Genomic DNA, 19,870 nt, shown 5'->3' with positions numbered 1-19,870 from the left:
CCCCTCTCTGTCCAGATTTAGCCCCCTCTCTGTCCAGAGTGAGCCCCCCTCTCTGTCCAGATTTAGCCCCCTCTCTGTCCAGAGTGAGCCCCCCTCTCTGTCCAGAGTGAGCCCCCCTCTCTGTCCAGATTTAGCCCCCTCTCTGTCCAGAGTGAGCCCCCCTCTCTGTCCAGAGTGAGCCCCCCTCTCTGTCCAGATTTAGCCCCCTCTCTGTCCAGTTAGCCTACTTAGTTGTGTCGTCGACGTCACCGTGGGGCCAAAGACCGGATAAAATATACAAAATACCTGAAAGCTGTCCAGTGTGGAAACTTGTCTCGTCCTAGACATCTGTCCAAATGGACTCTCTGGTCATCATAACATTTTATAGCATTTTTATAGCCTCAATTATACTGAGGAACATAGGTAGTCTACGATACGTTATCTGGGTAAACACAACCTTATACTCTTCATCAAATTTTATTCTGGGGTATTTAGTTAGATTTATATACGACGTTATATCGGGAGGGAAATGCAGGATCCTTACAGAAGCGTTGAACATGAAACCTAAATTATGTGTAGGTATGTCACAGTTCATTCTACCGTTTATCTTGTTATTGTGCCTGAAACTGTATGTTTATATGAATATTATGCAATATACAACAACTTCCTTCCCTCGTGCAGACCAAGGGCGGAGGCCGCTACACTTGGAAGACGTTGGCGATAAAGAGAGTCCAAAGTTGTTATTTGATGCCTCTAACAATACGCAGGTAATCAGGTGAGAATGTATTGTTAATCCCTGGATACGGGCATTGGCCGCTAAAGTCATCATTTAATTAGCTTGATTACGAGCGTCGAAGCGGACTTCAGCCAGGGCTCAGGTAATTAGCTGGCCCCTCTGGCTCGTGGCAGCGAGGGCTGACAGGTGATCCGCTGGGAGGAGGGGTGGGCGGCCGCAGCAAAGTGCTGCGCTCCTAATTAGTGCTGGCCTCGCGCCAGATGAACTCTAGGGTCGCCACGCCGACCAGAGTGTTAAGCCCTGTTAGCGCCGGTGCTCGACACTCACGGCGGAAAAAAGAGCGCTTTAATGAACAGCCTTTGGACGACTCGACACTGACAGGAGACAGGAGCAAAACAACCGCCCTCCTCCACACGCCCGCACCATGGGGGGAGGGGAGGGGAGAGGGGGTGGGGGTGGGTGGTGGTAGAGGGTGGGGTATCGGAGGGGCGGCTGATCAAGTGAGTCCCATTGAGGCACAGCAGAGGCATGCGCTGTATCCCTCCCCCCCCGTCCCTCCACCACCCTTTTTTCCCTCTTGACTCCACGACGCCTCACTTGTGCGTAGAGCGAGTGGGAGGGCGAGGGGGGGGGGGAGGGGGAGGGGGGTTTCAGGGGGAGTTTTATCTGCTAATTGAAAATTAAAATGAGGAGATGCAGCGAGCGCACACTTTTTGTTGCCTCGGATTTATTCAGCCCTCTTTGAAGCTCCGCGCCTCTGCGAGGACGAGCCGCACACACACGCGCTCCCAAACACACACCGCACACACCCGAGGGATGCACGATAATTTATGGGATTGCAGGGGAGGGCGGTGAGTGTGTGTGCGGCCGGCGTGTGTGTGTGTGCCCGGGCTGGATGAAGCCCCGAGGTGAGGTCCTAAAGAGGTCCTCAGAAGTGTCAGAGGCTCGGGCCGTGGGGTGCTGTCGACAGATCAGCAGATGGATCTAAACGGGGGAGTGATGAGAGAGCAGGGGACCTATTTGACTCAGATGAGTCCCCCATCCAACAGGGTATGTGTGGGGCTTTGTGAGAGAGGAATGTTCAAAGAGTGCGACCGAGGTCACACCTTTTCCCATTTGGTTTGAATTAACATGGAATATTTTGGCTGGTTGTTTTGCAAATAATTGGATTCCAGGTTAAGCTACTTTGCTGTTTACATAACAACACTGGGAAAATATATCGGAGCTCTCTTGGAAAATCTGTTTCCGTAGAAATTACAAGACGGAGTGTAGTGCGATTTAAGTGCTCTCTTTTTTTGGAACTGGGAAATTTGAGCATAATGACATGAAAGCGGCATGCTTTGCCCAAGTTGAACATCAGATGTTCACGATGACCGTATGCACAGTATATAGTATATATGATATGATATATACAGTATATGTATGAACAGTAATATTTTGTAGCATGAAACAGAAATTAGAATGTGACTGTAACGCTGAATATACGTCTGCTTTCCATAGCCTCCATCTCATCGACTGGTCTGGTGGAAGGTTTTATCAACAAGCTGACTGTACCCCAAAAACAGGATTACGTTTCATGGCTCATTTGCATAATCATCTTTTTATATGACAATAATGATCTTATTTTATATTCCTCCCTGGAAGTGGAGCACGTTTATAATGAATTGCAATTAGAAAAATGAACAACTGAGGGATTTTTGTAAACGGGGAAACTGAAGTCATGATTTGAGGACACACCCGTACAAATATAAATATTGATTATTCTTCCTGAGGCAGCTTGTAAAGTGTGTGTTCAGTCTCACGGGCACATGAGAGACATGCATACTCCACATGGAGGCTAAATAATATGCAGGGGAAGCTGACTTGTCTGCCAACGTCGCCAGGATTTATAAACAACAAGCGTCGGTGTGCGCTGGAGGATCCCACCTGCACTAGCTGAACTCCATGATATGTAAGCTGACTTTAATTCTACTTCCATTCTACTGGAGCTAATTAACGATTTACGACAAAGAGTTGTTCTTATGGGAAGCATGTTGAGATGTTAAAACCTCAACAGATCGTAAGCTTAAGCTTAAGGAAGCTTAAGTGTTCATTGCATTTCATCTAGTTGTGTTGCTGCTTATGAAAATGATTTTAATTTCCTTGGCCATTTTTTTTCAAACATGTATGGAAATTACATTAAAAAAAAAAAATGCAACGTTTACCACATTTTTTTTAGGTCAAAATTCCACAGAGCATGAGCGACGAGAATCCCTTGTTCTCAGGACCAAGACGAAGCAGCCAATCATGGAAGATACTGGATGTTTAGCCTGCTTGGTAGTATTAGTATTTAGAAGGTGCATGAATCAGAATTCACTATCAAATGGCTCTGGATAGAAGGACCTTCGACTCTGAATGACTAAAATGTAAATGTATCTATTTCTGGCCAAATGGATCTCTGGGTGACCTGGATATATGGGAGTCCACAGCTGTCAGTGGTTGAAGGATCAAACATCAGTGCCTCTGCAGTGAACATCACTGCTTGCCTTTTCCCGGCGCTCCTCGGCTGGTGGATGTACTTGCACAGGCCACTTTGATACAGGAGAACCGATACTCAGAGCAGAGTCCTCACGTAACCAATGTCCTTCTGGATTTAAACAGGGAGGAAATGGGGTGGAATGGCCTCTGCACTACCCTGATCGCATGGCGTTGAGAACCACTCTCCCCACAGGATTCTGAGCGCGTCCAGTGTATAATGTCATCTGAAGCGGACACAAAGGCGTAAAGGGAATCGTCTGTTGATACACACACCGTCACGCCGATGGTGGCTGTACCTGGTAGATCCACGACACTAAGATATCTCACACCAATCTCTCATCCACCTTCAACACCTCAAGTCACTATTCTTGATGGTGGGGAGAGAGAGAGAGAGAGAGAGAGAGAGAGAGAGAGAGAGAGAGAGTGAGAAACTGATCTGGTGAGGTTCAACAAAAGGATTCTTAAACTATGTTGAGTTTTATTTTTGTATGCCAGTTGTGTTCCATTTTTGTGTTGACGTTGAATACATAGATATGCACATGTGCGTTTCTATTCTCCAGGGATCAATGGATAAGGGGGCTCATGCTATCTCATTGTGACCAGAAAGCAATGCACGATCTGCAGTGCACCAGAGAAACCCAGGAAGAATGCCCAGAATTTGATCTTCTTCCCTTTGGGCTTGCTGCTTTTCCTTTTGCCTCTTTCATCTTTTATTTTGGGTTCAAATACATTACAATGCTAATTATTTCATGCGTTTCAACGCACCCTACATAGTGTGTATGTGTGTCTCTCGCTGGCTACGGCATTATTTAGATCCTAAGGTTGCGCTGTGCCGTCGACTCCTCTTCCCTCTAGATTAGATTGGTGAAATGGGTCGGTAAGCCCTCTATTGATAAGAATTACTCCAGCAGTGGTCCAATCAACTTGCCTACATTTCTGTAAAGCCTAACTAGGATTCAATATATCATATATCGTGATGTGGTCCACTCATTGTAAAGCATGGTATCTGTTTCAACCTAACTGAGTTCACAGAGCAGCAAGCCCATTTCATTGAAATTCAAAGTCCAGTTTTTCTCTCAACTCTTGCTCAACAGCGCTTTAGCTTGTCTTGGTCCCATTTGTTATTTGGTTGATCCAATTGAAGTCGTTCGATACAACCGGTCTTTACAGCTTCCTTTCCAACTACCATAACACCATTTTTATCGACGTCTCAAGTGCTAGGCAACACATAAGCAATCCCTTCCGTCCACCCACATCAAATCAAATCAAAATCAAATCAAATCAAATTGATTGTAATTTTGTTGATTACACGTAACAACAAAATGAGAAGGCGTTTCTCAGGGATCATGATCAAGTCAGTACATTCCCACACATTAATTTCATACATACATCCCAATGATGAATTAAATAGATGTAGCTGGATAGCTAAAATAGCTAAAAGACCATAACATAATACTCGTATATGCACTGAATAAATAAATACATTTAAAATGCTCTAACAAATAGAAAAAGTGCAACCGATTAAAAATGATTTAATGTGATGTGTGCAAGTCCAGTGAGTCAGGTGAGGAGATCTAGGACGCTGGTGTGTTGAGCACCCTGACAGCTTGATGCAGGACGCTGTCCAGCAGCCTGGTGGTGGAGCATCTTATGCTGCGATAGCGCTTCTTGGAGGGTAGGAGCTGAAAGAAGCTGTTCAGAGGGTGAGAGGGCTCTCTCACAATTTCTGGGCCCTATTCCCGCAGTGGCTCAGGAATATGTCCTGGACAGAGGGAAGTGAGGCGCCAATGACCTTTTCCGCTGATCTCACCGCTCTCTGCAGGGCCTTTTTGTCCAACGCACTGCAGCTGGAGAACCAGGTAGCGATGGCGTCAACAGCACACTCCCCACTGCCCCCCTGTAGAATGTGGTGAGGATGCTGGGAGGTAGTGAGGCCTGTTGGAGTTTCCTCAGGAAGTACAGTCTCTAGCCCAGTGGTGTTTTTGGACCAGGAATGGTTGTCAGAGATCTGTACTCCCAGGAACTTGATGTGCTCCACCTTTTCCACTTCACGATTGTTAAGGTAGGTGGCGGTGCGGGCAGGCAGGTAGGACCCAAACGCAGACGGTTTCAGGAAACGGCACTTTATTCAGGCCTAAAGGCTAAGGCACAGGAATCAGGGAACTCGGGAGACAACTCGGAACTCCGGAGACTACAGGGAACTCGGGAGACGACAGGGAGGAACTCGGGAGGGAACAAGGAACACGGAACACGCAAGACTAACCACCAACACTAACCACAGCAAACCACGATAAACCACAATGACAGCACAAGGAACAAAGGAAAGACGAGGGCTTAAATAACAAACACAACGAGGAACAGCTGAGACACATTAGGGGAGGGAACAGTAATCAACACAGGAGGGAAACACAGGGAGACACCCACACCCTGACAGTACCCCCCCGTTAAGGGTCGACTCCCAGGCGACCCACGACAAGCAAAAAACAAAGAAAGTCAAACCCAAAACGGGTGGGTGGAGGGGCGCCAGGAGGGGGGAATCAAAAAAAAAAAAAAATGGACTGGGGCAGAGCCGAGGGACGTCAGGCGGGCGGCCAGAAAACTGCCCCAGGGCATGGCAGGGAGCCTCAGGCGGACGGCCTGAGGGGCAAGCAGAGGCAGAGTGACGGCGGAACCCTTCAGGAGGCCGGCGGCAAGGACGATGAGGGCTCAGTCGCTCAGGAGACCTGCAGTGGCACAGAACCCCCTCAGAAGGCCGGCAGCGGTGAAGGCGGAACCCTTCAGGAGGCCGGCGAAGGCGAGGTAGAGGGCGGGTCCCCTCCAGAGGAAGGCCAGGTAGAGGGCGGGTCCCCTCAGGAGGCAGGCCAGGTAGAGGGCGGGTCCCCTCAGGAGGCAGGCCAGGTAGAGGGCGGGTCCCCTCAGGAGACAGGCCAGGTAGAGGGCGGGTCCCCTCAGGAGGCAGGCCAGGTAGAGGGCGGGTCCCCTCAGGAGGAGGGCCAGGCAGAGGGCGGGTCCCCTCAGGAGGAGGGCCAGGCAGAGGGCGGGTCCCCTCAGGAGGAGGGCCAGGCAGAGGGCGGGTCCCCTCTGGTGGCAGGCCAGGTAGGGGGCGGGTCCCCTCTGGTGGCAGGCCAGGTAGGGGGCGGGTCCCCTCTGGTGGCAGTCCAGGTAGGGGGCGGGTCCCCTCTGGTGGACAGGGTAGAGGGCGGGTCCCCTCTGGTGGAAGGCCAGGCAGAGGGCGGGTCCCCTCTGGTGGAAGGCCAGGCAGAGGGCGGGTCCCCTCTGGTGGAAGGCCAGGTAGAGGGCGGGTCCCCTCCGGTGGAAGGCCTTGAAGGGGAACCCCCCTCGGGAAGGAGTGGAGGAGGGCCCCCACAGGCAGGAGCGGGGAGCGTGCCTCCCCTGGACGGTCTGGAGGGCGGACCCCCTCCGGCAGGAGCAGAGGCCGGTCCCCCTCTGGAAGGAGCAGGGGGCGGGCCCCCTCAGGCAGGAGCGGAGGGCGGACCACCTCAAGCAGGCGAAGAGGCCGGTCCCCCTCTGGAAGGCTAGGAGTGGGCTCAGGAACCGGACAGGGCTCGGGGACCGGAGTCAAAGCGGGAGCTGGAGTGCCAGGAGGAACCGGGTGGTACCCCAAACTCTCCCAGCGAGCTATCGCCTTCATAAAAAATGAATCCTGCAGCTCACGGCTAACCGGGTGGCACCCCAAACTCTTCCAGCGATCTATTGCCTTCAAAATAAATAAATCCTGCCGCTCACGGCTAACCTGATCGTCCGCTGGGTCCATTCGTGTTGCTGTCATTCTGTTAGGGTAGATGGTGGTGCGAGCAGGCAAGTAGGACCCAAACGCAGACGGTTTCAGGAAACGGCACTTTATTCAGGCCTAAAGGCTAAGGCACAGGAATCAGGGAACTCGGGAGACAACTCGGAACTCGGGAGACTACAGGGAACTCGGGAGACGACAGGGAGGAACTCGGGAGACGACAGGGAGGAACTCGGGAGGGAACAAGGAACACGGAACACGCAAGACTAACCACCAACACTAACCACAGCAAACCACGATAAACCACAATGACAGCACAAGGAACAAAGGAAAGACGAGGGCTTAAATAACAAACACAACGAGGAACAGCTGAGACACATTAGGGGAGGGAACAGTAATCAACACAGGAGGGAAAAACAGGGAGACACCCACACCCTGACAACGATTGCTGATGCAGAGGGGTGTGTGCTTTGGTTGTGATCTACGGAAGTCCACGATCATTTCCATGGTCTTTTCCGCATTGAGCACCAGGTTGTTGTCTCTGCACCAGCTCTCAAACAGGATGACCAGATGATCTGTAACTGGATTCCTCATTTTTGTGAATGAGACCCACAACTGTAGTGTCATCTGCAAACTTAACGATCATGTTGTTCTTGTGCCTTGGCACACAGTCATGGGTCAGCAGCGTGTCCAGCAGTGGACTGAGCACACATCCCTGGGGGGATCCTGTACTCAGTGTGATGGATTTGGAGATTTTTTTCCCAACACGAACTGACTGTGGTCGCTCCAACAGGAAACCCAGTATCCAGTGACAGAGGGTGGAGTTTAGGCCCAGGAGGAGAAGTTTCTCCATCAGTCTCTGCGGCATGATGGTGTTAAATGCAGAGCTGAAGTCAACATACAGGATTCTAGCATAGGTGTCTCTCTGTTCTAGATGGGTGAGTACTAGGGGTGTAACGATTCATGCGATGCATCGATGAATCGATTGTCAGTCCTACCGATTAAACTAAATCGATCTGCTAAAATAAATAAATAGAATGAATCGCTTTGGCTTCACCAATAATCGATATAAATGCTTTAAATCGTATGAATCGATTATGATTAATGTTTTAAGACTTAGTTTACACGTTTATTTTGTGAAGTGCAGCTCGGTAATCCGTAACTCTGTCATAACTCTGTCGTAACTCTGCATACAGACAAAGGCTGAAACAGACAAACCTTGTGTCTAAACAAGTCAAACTCTGGACACCAGACACTGAGAGCATCCTGCAGGACTGTTTTGCTCAGACAGACTGGGATGTGTTTAAAGCTGCAGCCACACTGGAGGACACTTCTGTCAGCATACAGGACTATGCTGAGTATGTGACTGGGTATATTAGCACTTGTGTTGACAACATCGTGCCCACCATACAAGTCAAGAGGTTTCCCAACCAGAAGCCCTGGATTAACAGTCAGGTACGCCACATGCTGCGTGCTCGCTCTATTGCATTTAAATCAGGCAATGAGACGTACAAAGAGAGTACAAAGCTGCGAAGTATGCTCTGGAAAAAGCCATCAGAGCAGCCAAAAGGCAGTACAGAGTGAAGCTGGATGGCTTCTATTCCACTGCTGACTCCGGGCGGATGTGGCAAGGCCTGCAGCACATCACTGACTACAGGACCACCACCAGCACCATCAGCTCCACAGACAGCTTGCCGGATGAGCTCAACACCTTCTTACCCCGCTTCGAGACCTCCAGCCCCACCACAGAGAGGAGGCCCTCACACACCAGGAGCACCCTCCCCCTCTCCCCCCCACCAACCGTCTCATCAGGACAGGTACACAGAGTCCTTAGGAACATCAACCCTCACAAGGCAGCGAGGGTTGATAACATCCCTGGGCGAGCTCTCAGAGCATGCGCCAACGAGCTGGCTGATGTTCTCACATCCATCTTCAACCTTTCCATCAGCGATTGCACAGTTCCCTCCTGTTTCAAGACCACAACCATCATCCCTGTTCCAAAGAAGAGCCCACCAAGCTGCCTGAATGACTACAGACCAATAGCACTCACTCCAATCATTATGAAGTGCTTTGAGAGAGTGGTGCTGACCCACATTCAGAGCAGCATACCAGACACCCTGGACCCCCTGCAATATGCCTACCGGCCCAACAGGTCCACCTCTGATGCTGTTGCTGCTGTTCTCCACTATTCCCTCTCCCATCTGGAAAATAAAGACTCCTACATCAGGACGCTCCTTGTGGATTACAGCTCAGCCTTCAATACAGTCATCCCCCACAAACTCACCGACAAACTGTCTACACTAGGTCTGCACCCCACCATCTGTGACCGGCTCCAGGACTTTCTGACTGGCAGGCCCCAATCTGTCAGCATTGGAAATAGGACTTCAGCCAGCATCATCACAAACATTGGCACGCCACAGGGCTGCGTGCTCAGCCCCATCCTCTACACCCTGTTCACTCATGACTGTGTCGCCTCCCACATAGACAACACCATCCTGAAGTTTGCGGACGACACCGCAGTGATAGGACGCATCACGGGCGGGGACGAAGCGGCCTACAGGAGGGAGGTGGCCAGTCTGGTGTCATGGTGTGAGGACAATATCCTCACCCTCAACAAGGACAAGACCAAGGAGATGATAGTGGACATGAGGAAGAAAATAAGTCCTCATCGGCCACTGTTCATCGGGGAGCTTGAAGTAGAGAGGGTGAGCAGCTTCAAGTACCTCGGCGTCCACATCAGCGACGACCTCACTTGGACACTCAACACCACACAGCTGGTTAAGAAATCCCAACAGCGGCTGTACTTCCTGAGGAGGCTGAGGAAGTTTGGCATGTCGCCTGAGATCCTCAGAAACTTCTACAGCTGCATTGTTGAGAGCATCTTGACCAGCTGTATCCCCGTCTGGTACGGCAGCACTTCTGCTTTGGACCGCAGACGACTGCAGAGAGTGGTAAAGACTGCAAAGAAGATCAGAACCCCACCGTCTGCAGAGCATCTACCACCACAGAGTCCACAGGAGAGCTGCCTCCATACTCAAGGACCCCTCCCACCCCCAGCATGGACTGTTTACACTTCTACCCTCAGGACGGAGGTACAGAAGTATGAAGTCCAAAACATCAAGACTAAAGAACTCTTTCTTCCCCACTGCCCTCAGACTCCTTAACAACAGATAGGAGTCTGTTGTTAAGGAGTATTCTACCTCAGGACTGCCGCAGCTGTTTACATTTTGCTCACGCACTTTGGCTTTCTTGGATTTGCACCATTCCGTTTTATTTATTTATTTATTTATTTATTTATTTTAACTTAAATGTATTATTTCTTCTATCTATCTATCTTGTAAAAAATCTTAGCATTCAGTCTGTGGAAACAAAGGAATAATTTCATTGCACAACTGAGAACGTCTCATTTGTGCATATGACAATAAACACTTTGAATCTTGAATCAGCTAGTCAGCTTGCAAGGAAGTCCCACAAGAGTTTTTTTTCTCCCTCACCCTCTACTGGTGCATTTCAAACATGGCAGAGAGCGGCAGCGAGATTGTTAATGCACCAGCAAACTTGAAATCCAAAGTGTGGAAGCATTTTGGCTTCGCAAAGAATAATGGTAAAATTGACAAGGGGTGTCACATTATTGCATGTTTATTTCACGGATATAGAATTTTGGTTCAAAGTTACTGAATCGAATCGTGGTTTACAGAATCGAATCAAAACGTTCCAAAAAAATTAATTGTCCTTGAATCGAATCGCCAACTACTGAATCGTTAATCGAATCGAATCGTCTGAAGCCAAAGATTCACACCCCTATTGAGTACTGTATGCAGGGTGGTGGATATTGTATCCTCTGTGGAGCGGTTTGAGCGGTAGGCATACTGATGTGGATCCAGTGATGCACGTAGGCTGGATGTGATGTGTGGTTTGATTAACACTTCATCACTATTGGGGTCAATGCGACAGGACGGTAGTCATTCAGACAGGACACAGCAGACTTTTTTTTGCAACTGGAACGATGATGGATGTTTTGAGGCATCTGGGTACTGTGGCGCGACAGAGAGAGATGTTGAAAATGTCTGTTAGGGCATCTGTCAGCTCATCAGTACAGGCTTGGAGTGCCCTCCCCGGAACGTTGTCCAGGCCGGCTGCTTTCCGAGGGTTGATCTTGGCCAGGGTGCTCCTGGTGTCGGCTGGGCTGATGACCACGGGTGGCTGACCGGATGGAGGGGAGAGTCCAGTCCTCCCTCTCGTTGGCCCCGCTGGTGCCTCAAAACTGGCAAAAAAGGGTAATTGAGTCTGTCTGGGAGAGAAACATCACTGTCCTCAATCCTCTGCCTGGTCTTGTACTGAGTGATTTGTTGACTCCCGTGCCACATTTGCGACTTTTCAGACTCATTTGAGACTGCTCCATCTGGCCACACCCTGACGTGTGACTGGGTTGCCCTGGCCCGTATCAGCCTGGGTTTGTGAGCTGGAAGCAGCAGCACAGATTTTTTGTCTGAAAGGCCAAGATGGGGTTGAGGAATGGCCTTGTATGCCTCAGCAGTGTTGGAATAGACCAGATCAAGGATATTTTCTCCTCTTGTTTTAAAGTCCACATATTGCTTGAATCCGGGGAGCACAGTCTTTAAGCTAGCTTTTAGCCTAGCTTTGTTGCCAGCCCTCTTTCCCCGCTTCTGTTTATGCCCACCCCGTCTCTGCTGCTTCCTCTTCCGGTAAATTGCGGGCACAGTGTCCGCTAGTATCCTGTGTTTGCGTAGTATGTCCAGATACCAGCGAATGCCAGAGATGTTACTCACTTGCCGTGTCCTAATGTTTAATAGTGTTTCCCTGTCATAAACTACGTTCGTAGGACGTCTCACACTCAAACACTCAATCTCACAGATCTCAAGAGTGCAACGGGTTTGAAAAATGAAAAACATACGATTGCATTCACTACTTTTATACAATATGCATATTTCTACCAGTTGCAGCTGGGATCAGTCAGATATTAAGATGAGATGGCTAGGCAAGATTCGAGAGTTAAGTGATGAGGTGATTCTCTGAGATTTAGTCCATCTTGTGATTTCAGCCTTTGAAATGCCTTTTATAAAGAGCTTGCTTTACTGTCTTACTACAGACGTCCTTGACCTCCGTTAAGAATTACAATTATTAATATAAATCTAGAAAACTTGATTGACTTCATCAACATTACTCAAGGCACTTTAATCCCTGTGGCTCTGAACAGAGGGGTATAGGGTCCCAGCCCGCCGTGAACACAAGGGTATAGGATCCCAGCCCGCCATGAACAGAGGGGTATAGGGTCCCAGCCCGCCATGGACACAAGGGTATAGGATCCCAGCCCGCCATGAACAGAGGGGTATAGGGTCCCAGCCCGTCATGGACAGAGGGATATAGGGTCCAAGCCCGCCATGAACAGAGGGGTATAGGGTCCCAGCCCGTCATGGACAGAGTGATATAGGGTCCAAGCCCGCCATGAACAGAGGGGTATAGGGTCCCAGCCCGCCATGGACAGAGGGGTATAGGTTCCCAGCCCGTCATGGACAGAGGGGTATAGGGTCCCAGCCCGCCATGGACAGAGGGGTATAGGGTCCCAGCCCGCCATGAACAGAGGGGTATAGGGTCCCAGCCCGTCATTCCTAAAGATTGACTCATCAGAATCTATCATAACACGGTTTTCCTTTTTCATTCAACATTAACAGCGTGTTAATGTTGACCACGGGGCGGTTCACCGTTAGACCATGGGGCGGTTCACCGTTAGATCACGGGGCGGTTCACCGTCAGACCACGGGGCGGTTCACCGTTAGACCACGGGGCGGTTCACCGTTAGACCATGGGGCGGTTCACCGTTAGATCACAGGGCGGTTCACCGTCAGACCACGGGGCGGTTCACCGTCAGACCACGGGGCGGTTCACCGTCAGACCACGGGGCGGTTCACCGTTAGATCACGGGGCGGTTCACCGTCAGACCACGGGGCGGTTCACCGTCAGACCACGGGGCGGTTCACCGTTAGACCACGGGGCGGTTCACCGTCAGAGACTCACCCTCTCTTCTTCCTCCCGGAGGTCGGGCATGGTGCTGATGCACAGCGTGATGGCGGTGATGGCCACGAACACCACCGACAGGCAGGCGAACACCTTCCCCGGGACACCCGAGTGCGGGTTCTCCACCATGTCCCGCAGCCGGCGCATGCAGTCCCCTCCCTGGCCCTCCTCGTCCGGGACGCCCCCGGCCCCGGCCGGCCCCACCACCACCACCACCGCCGACCCCGCCCCGGCCCCGGCCCCGGGCGTGGCCCCCGGCGGGGCCGGCTCCTCCTCGCCGGACGGGGACGCGGCCGTCAGCTCGGCGGCGGCGGCCTCCTCCTCCTCCTCCAGCCGCCGCTGCATCTTGTACTCCTCCTGCCGGAGGCGCAGCTTGCGCAGGCAGCACCAGTCCAGGCTCTGCTCCTCCACGCCCCAGTAGAGCAGCTCCTCCTGGAAGGACAGGGCGCACATCTCCCGCAGCAGCCGCAGCTTGCCGGCCGCCAGGAAGGTGACGATGGTGCGGAAGGCAGACGGGCTGCGGTCGAAGAAGTACTCGTTGCGCCGGCCGTCGTAGTCGTCGCACACCGCCATGATCTCCGCCTCGCTGCTGCAGCCGCGCAGGCGGCCGAGCCGCGTCAGGGGGAACTCGTCCAGCGTGGACCAGGGGATGCGGTACTTGATGCCGCCCACGTTGATGATGGCCGAGGGGGAGGCCGAGTCGTCTCCGGGGTGGTCGTCGCGCGGGGGGGCGTGGCGCTGCTGGGGTTGCAGCAGCAGCAGCTGGGCCCGCTTGTAGTACAGGCCCTTCTTGGAGCTCACCTCCTGGGGGTTCTCCGGGGGGTTGAAGTGGAAGCTGGTGAACTGGTGCTCCGTGCTGCCCGCCAGGAAGGCCACCTCCTGATACATCCCTGCTACGGGGGGGAGGTGGTGGTGGTGACAGTTGGGGCGGGTGGAGATGAGGCTCACTGCTCGGATGGGGAGGGCTTCACGCCGTGGGTGGGATGACTGGGAACCCCGTCAGCCTTCCAGTGATACTCTGTGGGACAGAATAGACAGTGGGATCAGAGCCAGAACTTACACTGAGCTCGCCACAGCACTTGTGTTCCCACAGGATCCCGTGGGAATGGTACGGGCTGAGACAGAGGACGCCTTCGGCCGATACGAAAACAAATACAAAATCCAACACCAAAACCGAGCCAAAACATTTTTTATGTGTTCCGTCAAAGTAACTGTCACAAAGATTGTCACAAAAAGAACCAGTCGATCTCAAACCGCAAGAAGAACCACAAACAAAAACATTTGAAAGACAATTCAGATGTGTTATTTATTATATTATATTACATTTGAATTGTCTTTAAATGTATTTGTTTGAGGTTCTTCTTGTTCGACGCATTGCCAAAACAAGAATGAATAATGAACAAATTAAACATATCTTTCACAATAAGAGATCAGGTCTAGCAAGGTTTAGAATTCAGGTAAGATGTTAATATATATATTTTTTTTCATAATGTTGAATAAATAAAATGGATTACGATTAAAAAGGAGGAAGGCTGTGTTACTGCCGTTGTTTATTTATCACTTACTTAAAATTCAGGGTTCCTGAATTTATGTCCCAATTTCCATTACTGATATGAATAGCGTTCAATGGTGAATGCAGGGATTAAATATTGATTAACTATGATTTGTGTAGGCTTCTGACGCTCCGATGAGCTCAACGTATTTCATCAACGTCAACAGCCACGCGTCGAACAAATTACAACCTAACAGTGGAAAATTACACGCTGCAAAGAAGATTGGGCCACAACCATCACAGGCAGTGTAAAAATGATTGAACCTTGAAGGCAATTTAAAGCAGTGCAGCCACGGATGGCAAACTGACAGTTTGAGAGAGAGAGAGAGAGAGAGAGAGAGAGAGAGAGAGAGAGAGAGAGAGAGAGGGTAAATATAGAGAAAGATTTGCGAGAGGAAGAGGGAACAAAGTTTCGGCAGAAGTACAGCCAGTCCCCTCAAAAATAGATCCCTCTACATCTCAAGACATGACATTAACTCCAGGGAATGCAGCATCACATGAAGGTACACATTTTTATTCCCCCGTATATGTGCTTTGAATATTGTATTTGGATTTTGAATGCTTTGCAAATCATTTTCAACGACCCCAACATAATGGAAAGTGATTATCAGAACATGATCGATCATTATGCGAGCATAATAATGGTTTGCGTTCCACAATCATTTTATCTTTTTTCGTTAAAAAAATAAAAAAGAAGCCTTAAACCTTATCTTAGTTATCTTAGTGGAATCAAATGCATGGTCCCGCCAGCACTATAGTGTACTCAATAGTCCATTTGCCAAAGCAACTCTCTCCGTTCTGCTGAAGGCCTCCCTAACCCACGGCATTCCCAGGGCAACACCAAAGCTTCGGAGCGTTGGAGTCGAACTCTGGTTGCATGGAGTACCCCGGGCAGGGCTCCAGTTCAGCACTACAGCTCTCTACACAATTGACGCTATATTTATATATTATACAGAGCTGTCTGATTTTCGGTGCCATAATCACCTTGTGGTATTATATATAAATACATTACAATGCTAATTGGTACATGTGTTTCAACGCACCCTACATCGTTGCTGTATGTGTGTCTCGCGCTGGCTCCAGCATTATTTAGCTCCTAGCGTTCCGTGGTGCAATCGACCATCACCCTCTAGATTAGATTGATGAAAGGGATCGGTAAGAAAGCGTTGGTCAAATCAAATTGCCTCAATTTCTGTAAACCCTAATTAGGATTCAATATATCATGTATGGTGATGTGGTCCACCCCACTGCTCCGGCCTGGGGGGGCATCCCCACACCACTGACGCACCGCAGCCAAATGCAATCCAAGGCCACCTTTACCAACCTCAATGATCATACGTTTCTACACAGCCATGTGACGCAGACTCCCAGACTACCCCACGTCTCTGATCTCCTGGAGGCCCGGTGCTTTTAAACATTAGGCCCAAAATGCTTTGGAATTCAATACAGAATTGTGCTATCGATGGCAGCTTTAGAGTACTTTAAAACACTTTTAATGGATGTTTTATCAGAGGGCTGTCGTTGCCTCACTCCTTGTTTTTAATGCGCTTTATGGTTAATTGTTCTTTTATGAATTTGTTTTATGTATTATTTAACTTCTTTGTACTTCCACTCTTTGCTCAATTTTCTTTCATATAAATAAAATACTCGAAATACTGCAGCCTGCCTGTGCATATCGTGTCCAGAGAGATGATCCTTATGTTCAGCAGAAACACAACGCTGTGTATTGGCAATGGCTAGGGTAATGCAGAGATATCATGTGAGACCAGAGATACGTTGATAGCAAATCTTTGCCAGTAAGACAGAGCCAGAGAGAGTAAGAGTGAGAGAGAGAGAGAGAGAGAGAGAGAGAGAGAGAGAGAGAGAGAGAGAGAGAGAGAGAGAGAGAGAGAGAGAGAGAGTGAGTGAGTGAGTGAGTGAGAGAGAGAGAGAGAGAGAGAGAGAGAGAGAGAGAGAGTGTGTCTGGCTGTATTTAGTGGCCAGTCGTTTTGAATGCACACGTTTCCCAGGAGGGTGCTGCTACCTCACAAACGTTCAACAAAGTGTCTCAGACAGAAACAGCTTATTGACCGTGACAGTGCACCCTGGGGTGCACTGAGATGCACAATGGAAATGAATTCAGCTTGTGTCAGGGTTTGCGAGGGAATGTGAGAAGACTATGGTGGCAGACCACATTATGATGCCCAATAGGAGCAGGAGTAAGACAAGATTTGAATAAACACAGTTATGTGTTTATGGGTATGAGATGTGAGTCCTGGCTTCAAAGAGATAAGAAAGCTGGAGATATGGAGGGATAAAGCATTCAGATCCCAGCACATATTTTTATACTGGATTGTCTGCAGGAATATAATTGGCACTTTTGATGGAAAGGTGGAGCCAAAAGGTGGGCCAATGCAAATGTATACAAGTCTATGCATACGGCATATAGTGCCTGGGGGCTTTACGGTTGGGATTCTGAGCACGCTCTTCCTAGATCTTACTGACCTAGAATGATCTGCATATACTCTCATGTCTGTTGTTGACGAGAGGGAATCAATGGAATAATATTAACATATTACTGTATTATCTCCTTTTAGAAAGGTCACTTTTTCCCAACATTCATGCAACCATTTAACACAGACTGGACACATGAAGTTAACATTAACCTCAAATACATGTCGTTGATGAGTAGGTTGGCCGTGTTTCGAAAGCTACAGGTAAACATACTGCATCGTAATCCTGATCTTTCTTTGGTAATCAAACCAATGACCTTTGCGTTTCTCGGTGTGAAAATGAATATGGATCAGAGATAGAGCGATTACAGAGGAGACCATTTCAAATCAAACCAAACACACAAACGTATGAGCATTCAGTCCACTACCCCTCCATTATGAGATTAAAAACATACACATATGAGCATTCAGTCCACTGCCCCTCCACTATGAGATTATCAAGTTGCAACTGAGTAAACAAACCCTCTCTTTACTCTCACTTGTTTTAATTGGGTGTTTTCACATTAAAATAAAACCAATAATGACATTTAAAAAGTAATGAATACAACATGATCATCTTAGCAGTAACTTGTGCAACACGGTCGACTGGAAAAGGGAATTTAATCATGCGTAGTGAGTCGGTAGGGCTATCCCTGAAACAACCACACAAGCCCACATCACATTTCAAAGTGAAACATCACTTTATTCCTGGAAGGATTTATAAATAAAAAAGTCCCATTTAATCTACACCATCTTGTGGCATATGAGGATATGGGAGCTTAATTTGCTGCTGTAGAGTCTTGTAACGTGTGAGTTGGAATCCACCTGTTTTCTTGGGGTCTCTCCCGCAGAGTTTAAAGAAACCGCGACCTAAATTCAAGAGAGAACCGCTCATTTTACAGAGTACGGTACACTGCAGTTTCGCCCCAGTTTGAATCTAGGTTTGATAATAATATTCAGGTTTAACCTTAACAAACAAATGGAATTTAGATCGATTAGGCCTACGGTTAACATTTGCTGTAAATGTGTGGTTTTCATGGTACGTTGCCTTGAGTAGAATATACAGCCTTATAGGAGTGCCCTTGCTTTACTCTTATTCTTATGAAACACAGAGCTGAGATGAGCCAATGTCTCCTCTCTTCTCTCCTCCAGGCTCTGTGAACCATAATCTGCTTTGCTTGTATTTTTGGTTTAGAGCTGACATGCTCATAGAGAAGAAAATAATTCTCAGAGAGAGAGAGGAGCAGAGAGGGAGAGAGAGAGAAAGAGAAAGAGAAGAGAGAGAGAGAGAGAGAGAGAGAGAGAGAGAGAGAGAGAGAGAGAGAGAGAGAGAGAGAGAGAGAGAGAGAGAGAGAGAGAGAGAGAGAGAGAGAGAGAGAGAGAGAGAGAAGCAGAGAAGGACAGACGGAGAGAGAGAGAGAGGGGGGGGGTGAGAGAGAGCGAGAGAGAGAGTGAGAGAGAGAGGTAGAGAGAGAGAGAGAGAGGTGGGGGGGAGGAGAGAGGAGAGAGAGAGAGGGAGAGAGAGAGAGAGAGAGAGAGAGAGAGAGAAAGAGAGAGAGAAGCAGAGAAGGACAGACGGAGAGAGAGAGAGAGAGGGGGGGTGAGAGAGAGAGAGCGAGAGAGAGAGAGAGAGGAGAGAGAGAGAGAGAGAGAGAGAGAGAGAGAGAGAGAGAGGGAGAGAGAGAGAGAGAGAGAGAGAGGGGTGGGGGGGAGAGAGGGAGAGACAGAGAAAGAGAGAAAGAGAAAGAGAGAGAGAGCATGAGTGAGAGAAGACGAACCCTGAACTTGAGTGTTGGCTCGAAAATCTGGGCCAGTGTTCACACCTAGGATGCATTATATTACATCCAGAACTTTCTGACTGAGTTTATCTCAGTTATGTCTGTTAAAATCGGACAAAAAGTTCAGGTTGTGATATAATGTTTCAAACATGTACAAAAAAGTAGATAGGTGCTTCAATTGAACCAGAGTATGTATGCATGCTGTATGAATGCATGCTGTTCCTGCTTCTAATTGGTTCTACTTAGTGCCAGGTGGTCTCTGCCCACCTGGCACAGAATGGAGAGATCAGAAACAGTTGCATCAACCTCCATCACGATTACGATGGTAAAGAAAGATTGGGTTGTTCTTTTTATATTATGACTAAATAATAAATATTGCTGCAAAATCTCTATCACAACAGACACTTTTCCTCATTTGCTTTTATCTCGCCAAGCGGCCATAGAATCCATTTCATAGAGTGGGGAAAATGTGAAAAGTAATCTGTCCTTCAAGATAATAATGCCTGGGGGGGGGGGGGGGGGGGGGGCAACTTTCGCTCGCTAGACTCAGAGGAAGATAGGGGAACTTAGATAGCTTTGGAATGATGACCTCCTATTTTCTTTTTGCTGAACACACAAAAAAAGTACAGGCTCATCTTGATTGAGAACATGACATTGAAATAAATTAGTATGAATAGAACCCCCTCCCTATTTATCATGGACCAGGATGTTTGTAGCCAGCCTAGTCACATCCAATCACACGCTTCCATTGTTAGCTATTTAAAACATCCCATTATAGGAGCTGCCTTGTGGTCTTTAACTCAGAGCTAACGTCCACCATTTTTAGGTATAAATTGTACATTTCATACAATCAATGCACCATGTGCTTTAGATGGGACCATTCTTCCCATGTATAATCATTGTATTTGATGTACCATCATTCTCAAAGGGCCGGGCAATGACAAGCAGAGTGCATTGAAAGGTTAATCCGTGCCAGTAGGGTTATTCATCATACACGCAGCGTTCGTCCCCAGACCTTAGCCGGTGTGACAGAGTGTGGGAGATGATAGA

General features: G+C 48.9%; 1 protein-coding gene across 1 annotated transcript in view; it reads right to left on the bottom strand.

The window, feature by feature from the left end:
* The window catches only part of kcng2 (potassium voltage-gated channel, subfamily G, member 2), a 34,529-nt gene that overhangs the window by 13,264 nt on the left and 1,395 nt on the right, over nucleotides 1-19,870 (bottom strand). The window contains exon 2 of the mRNA XM_060043029.1: nucleotides 13,020-14,037. Coding sequence (XP_059899012.1) covers nucleotides 13,020-13,907 — 888 coding nt within the window. The 5' untranslated portion in view covers nucleotides 13,908-14,037. The remainder of the gene's footprint in view (nucleotides 1-13,019; nucleotides 14,038-19,870) is intronic.

The sequence above is a fragment of the Gadus macrocephalus genome, chromosome 22, assembly GCF_031168955.1.
Source record: "Gadus macrocephalus chromosome 22, ASM3116895v1".
Lineage (NCBI taxonomy): Eukaryota > Metazoa > Chordata > Actinopteri > Gadiformes > Gadidae > Gadus > Gadus macrocephalus.
Note: the sequence above shows the minus strand (reverse complement) of the source record. Positions and strands in the feature narration are given on the sequence as shown.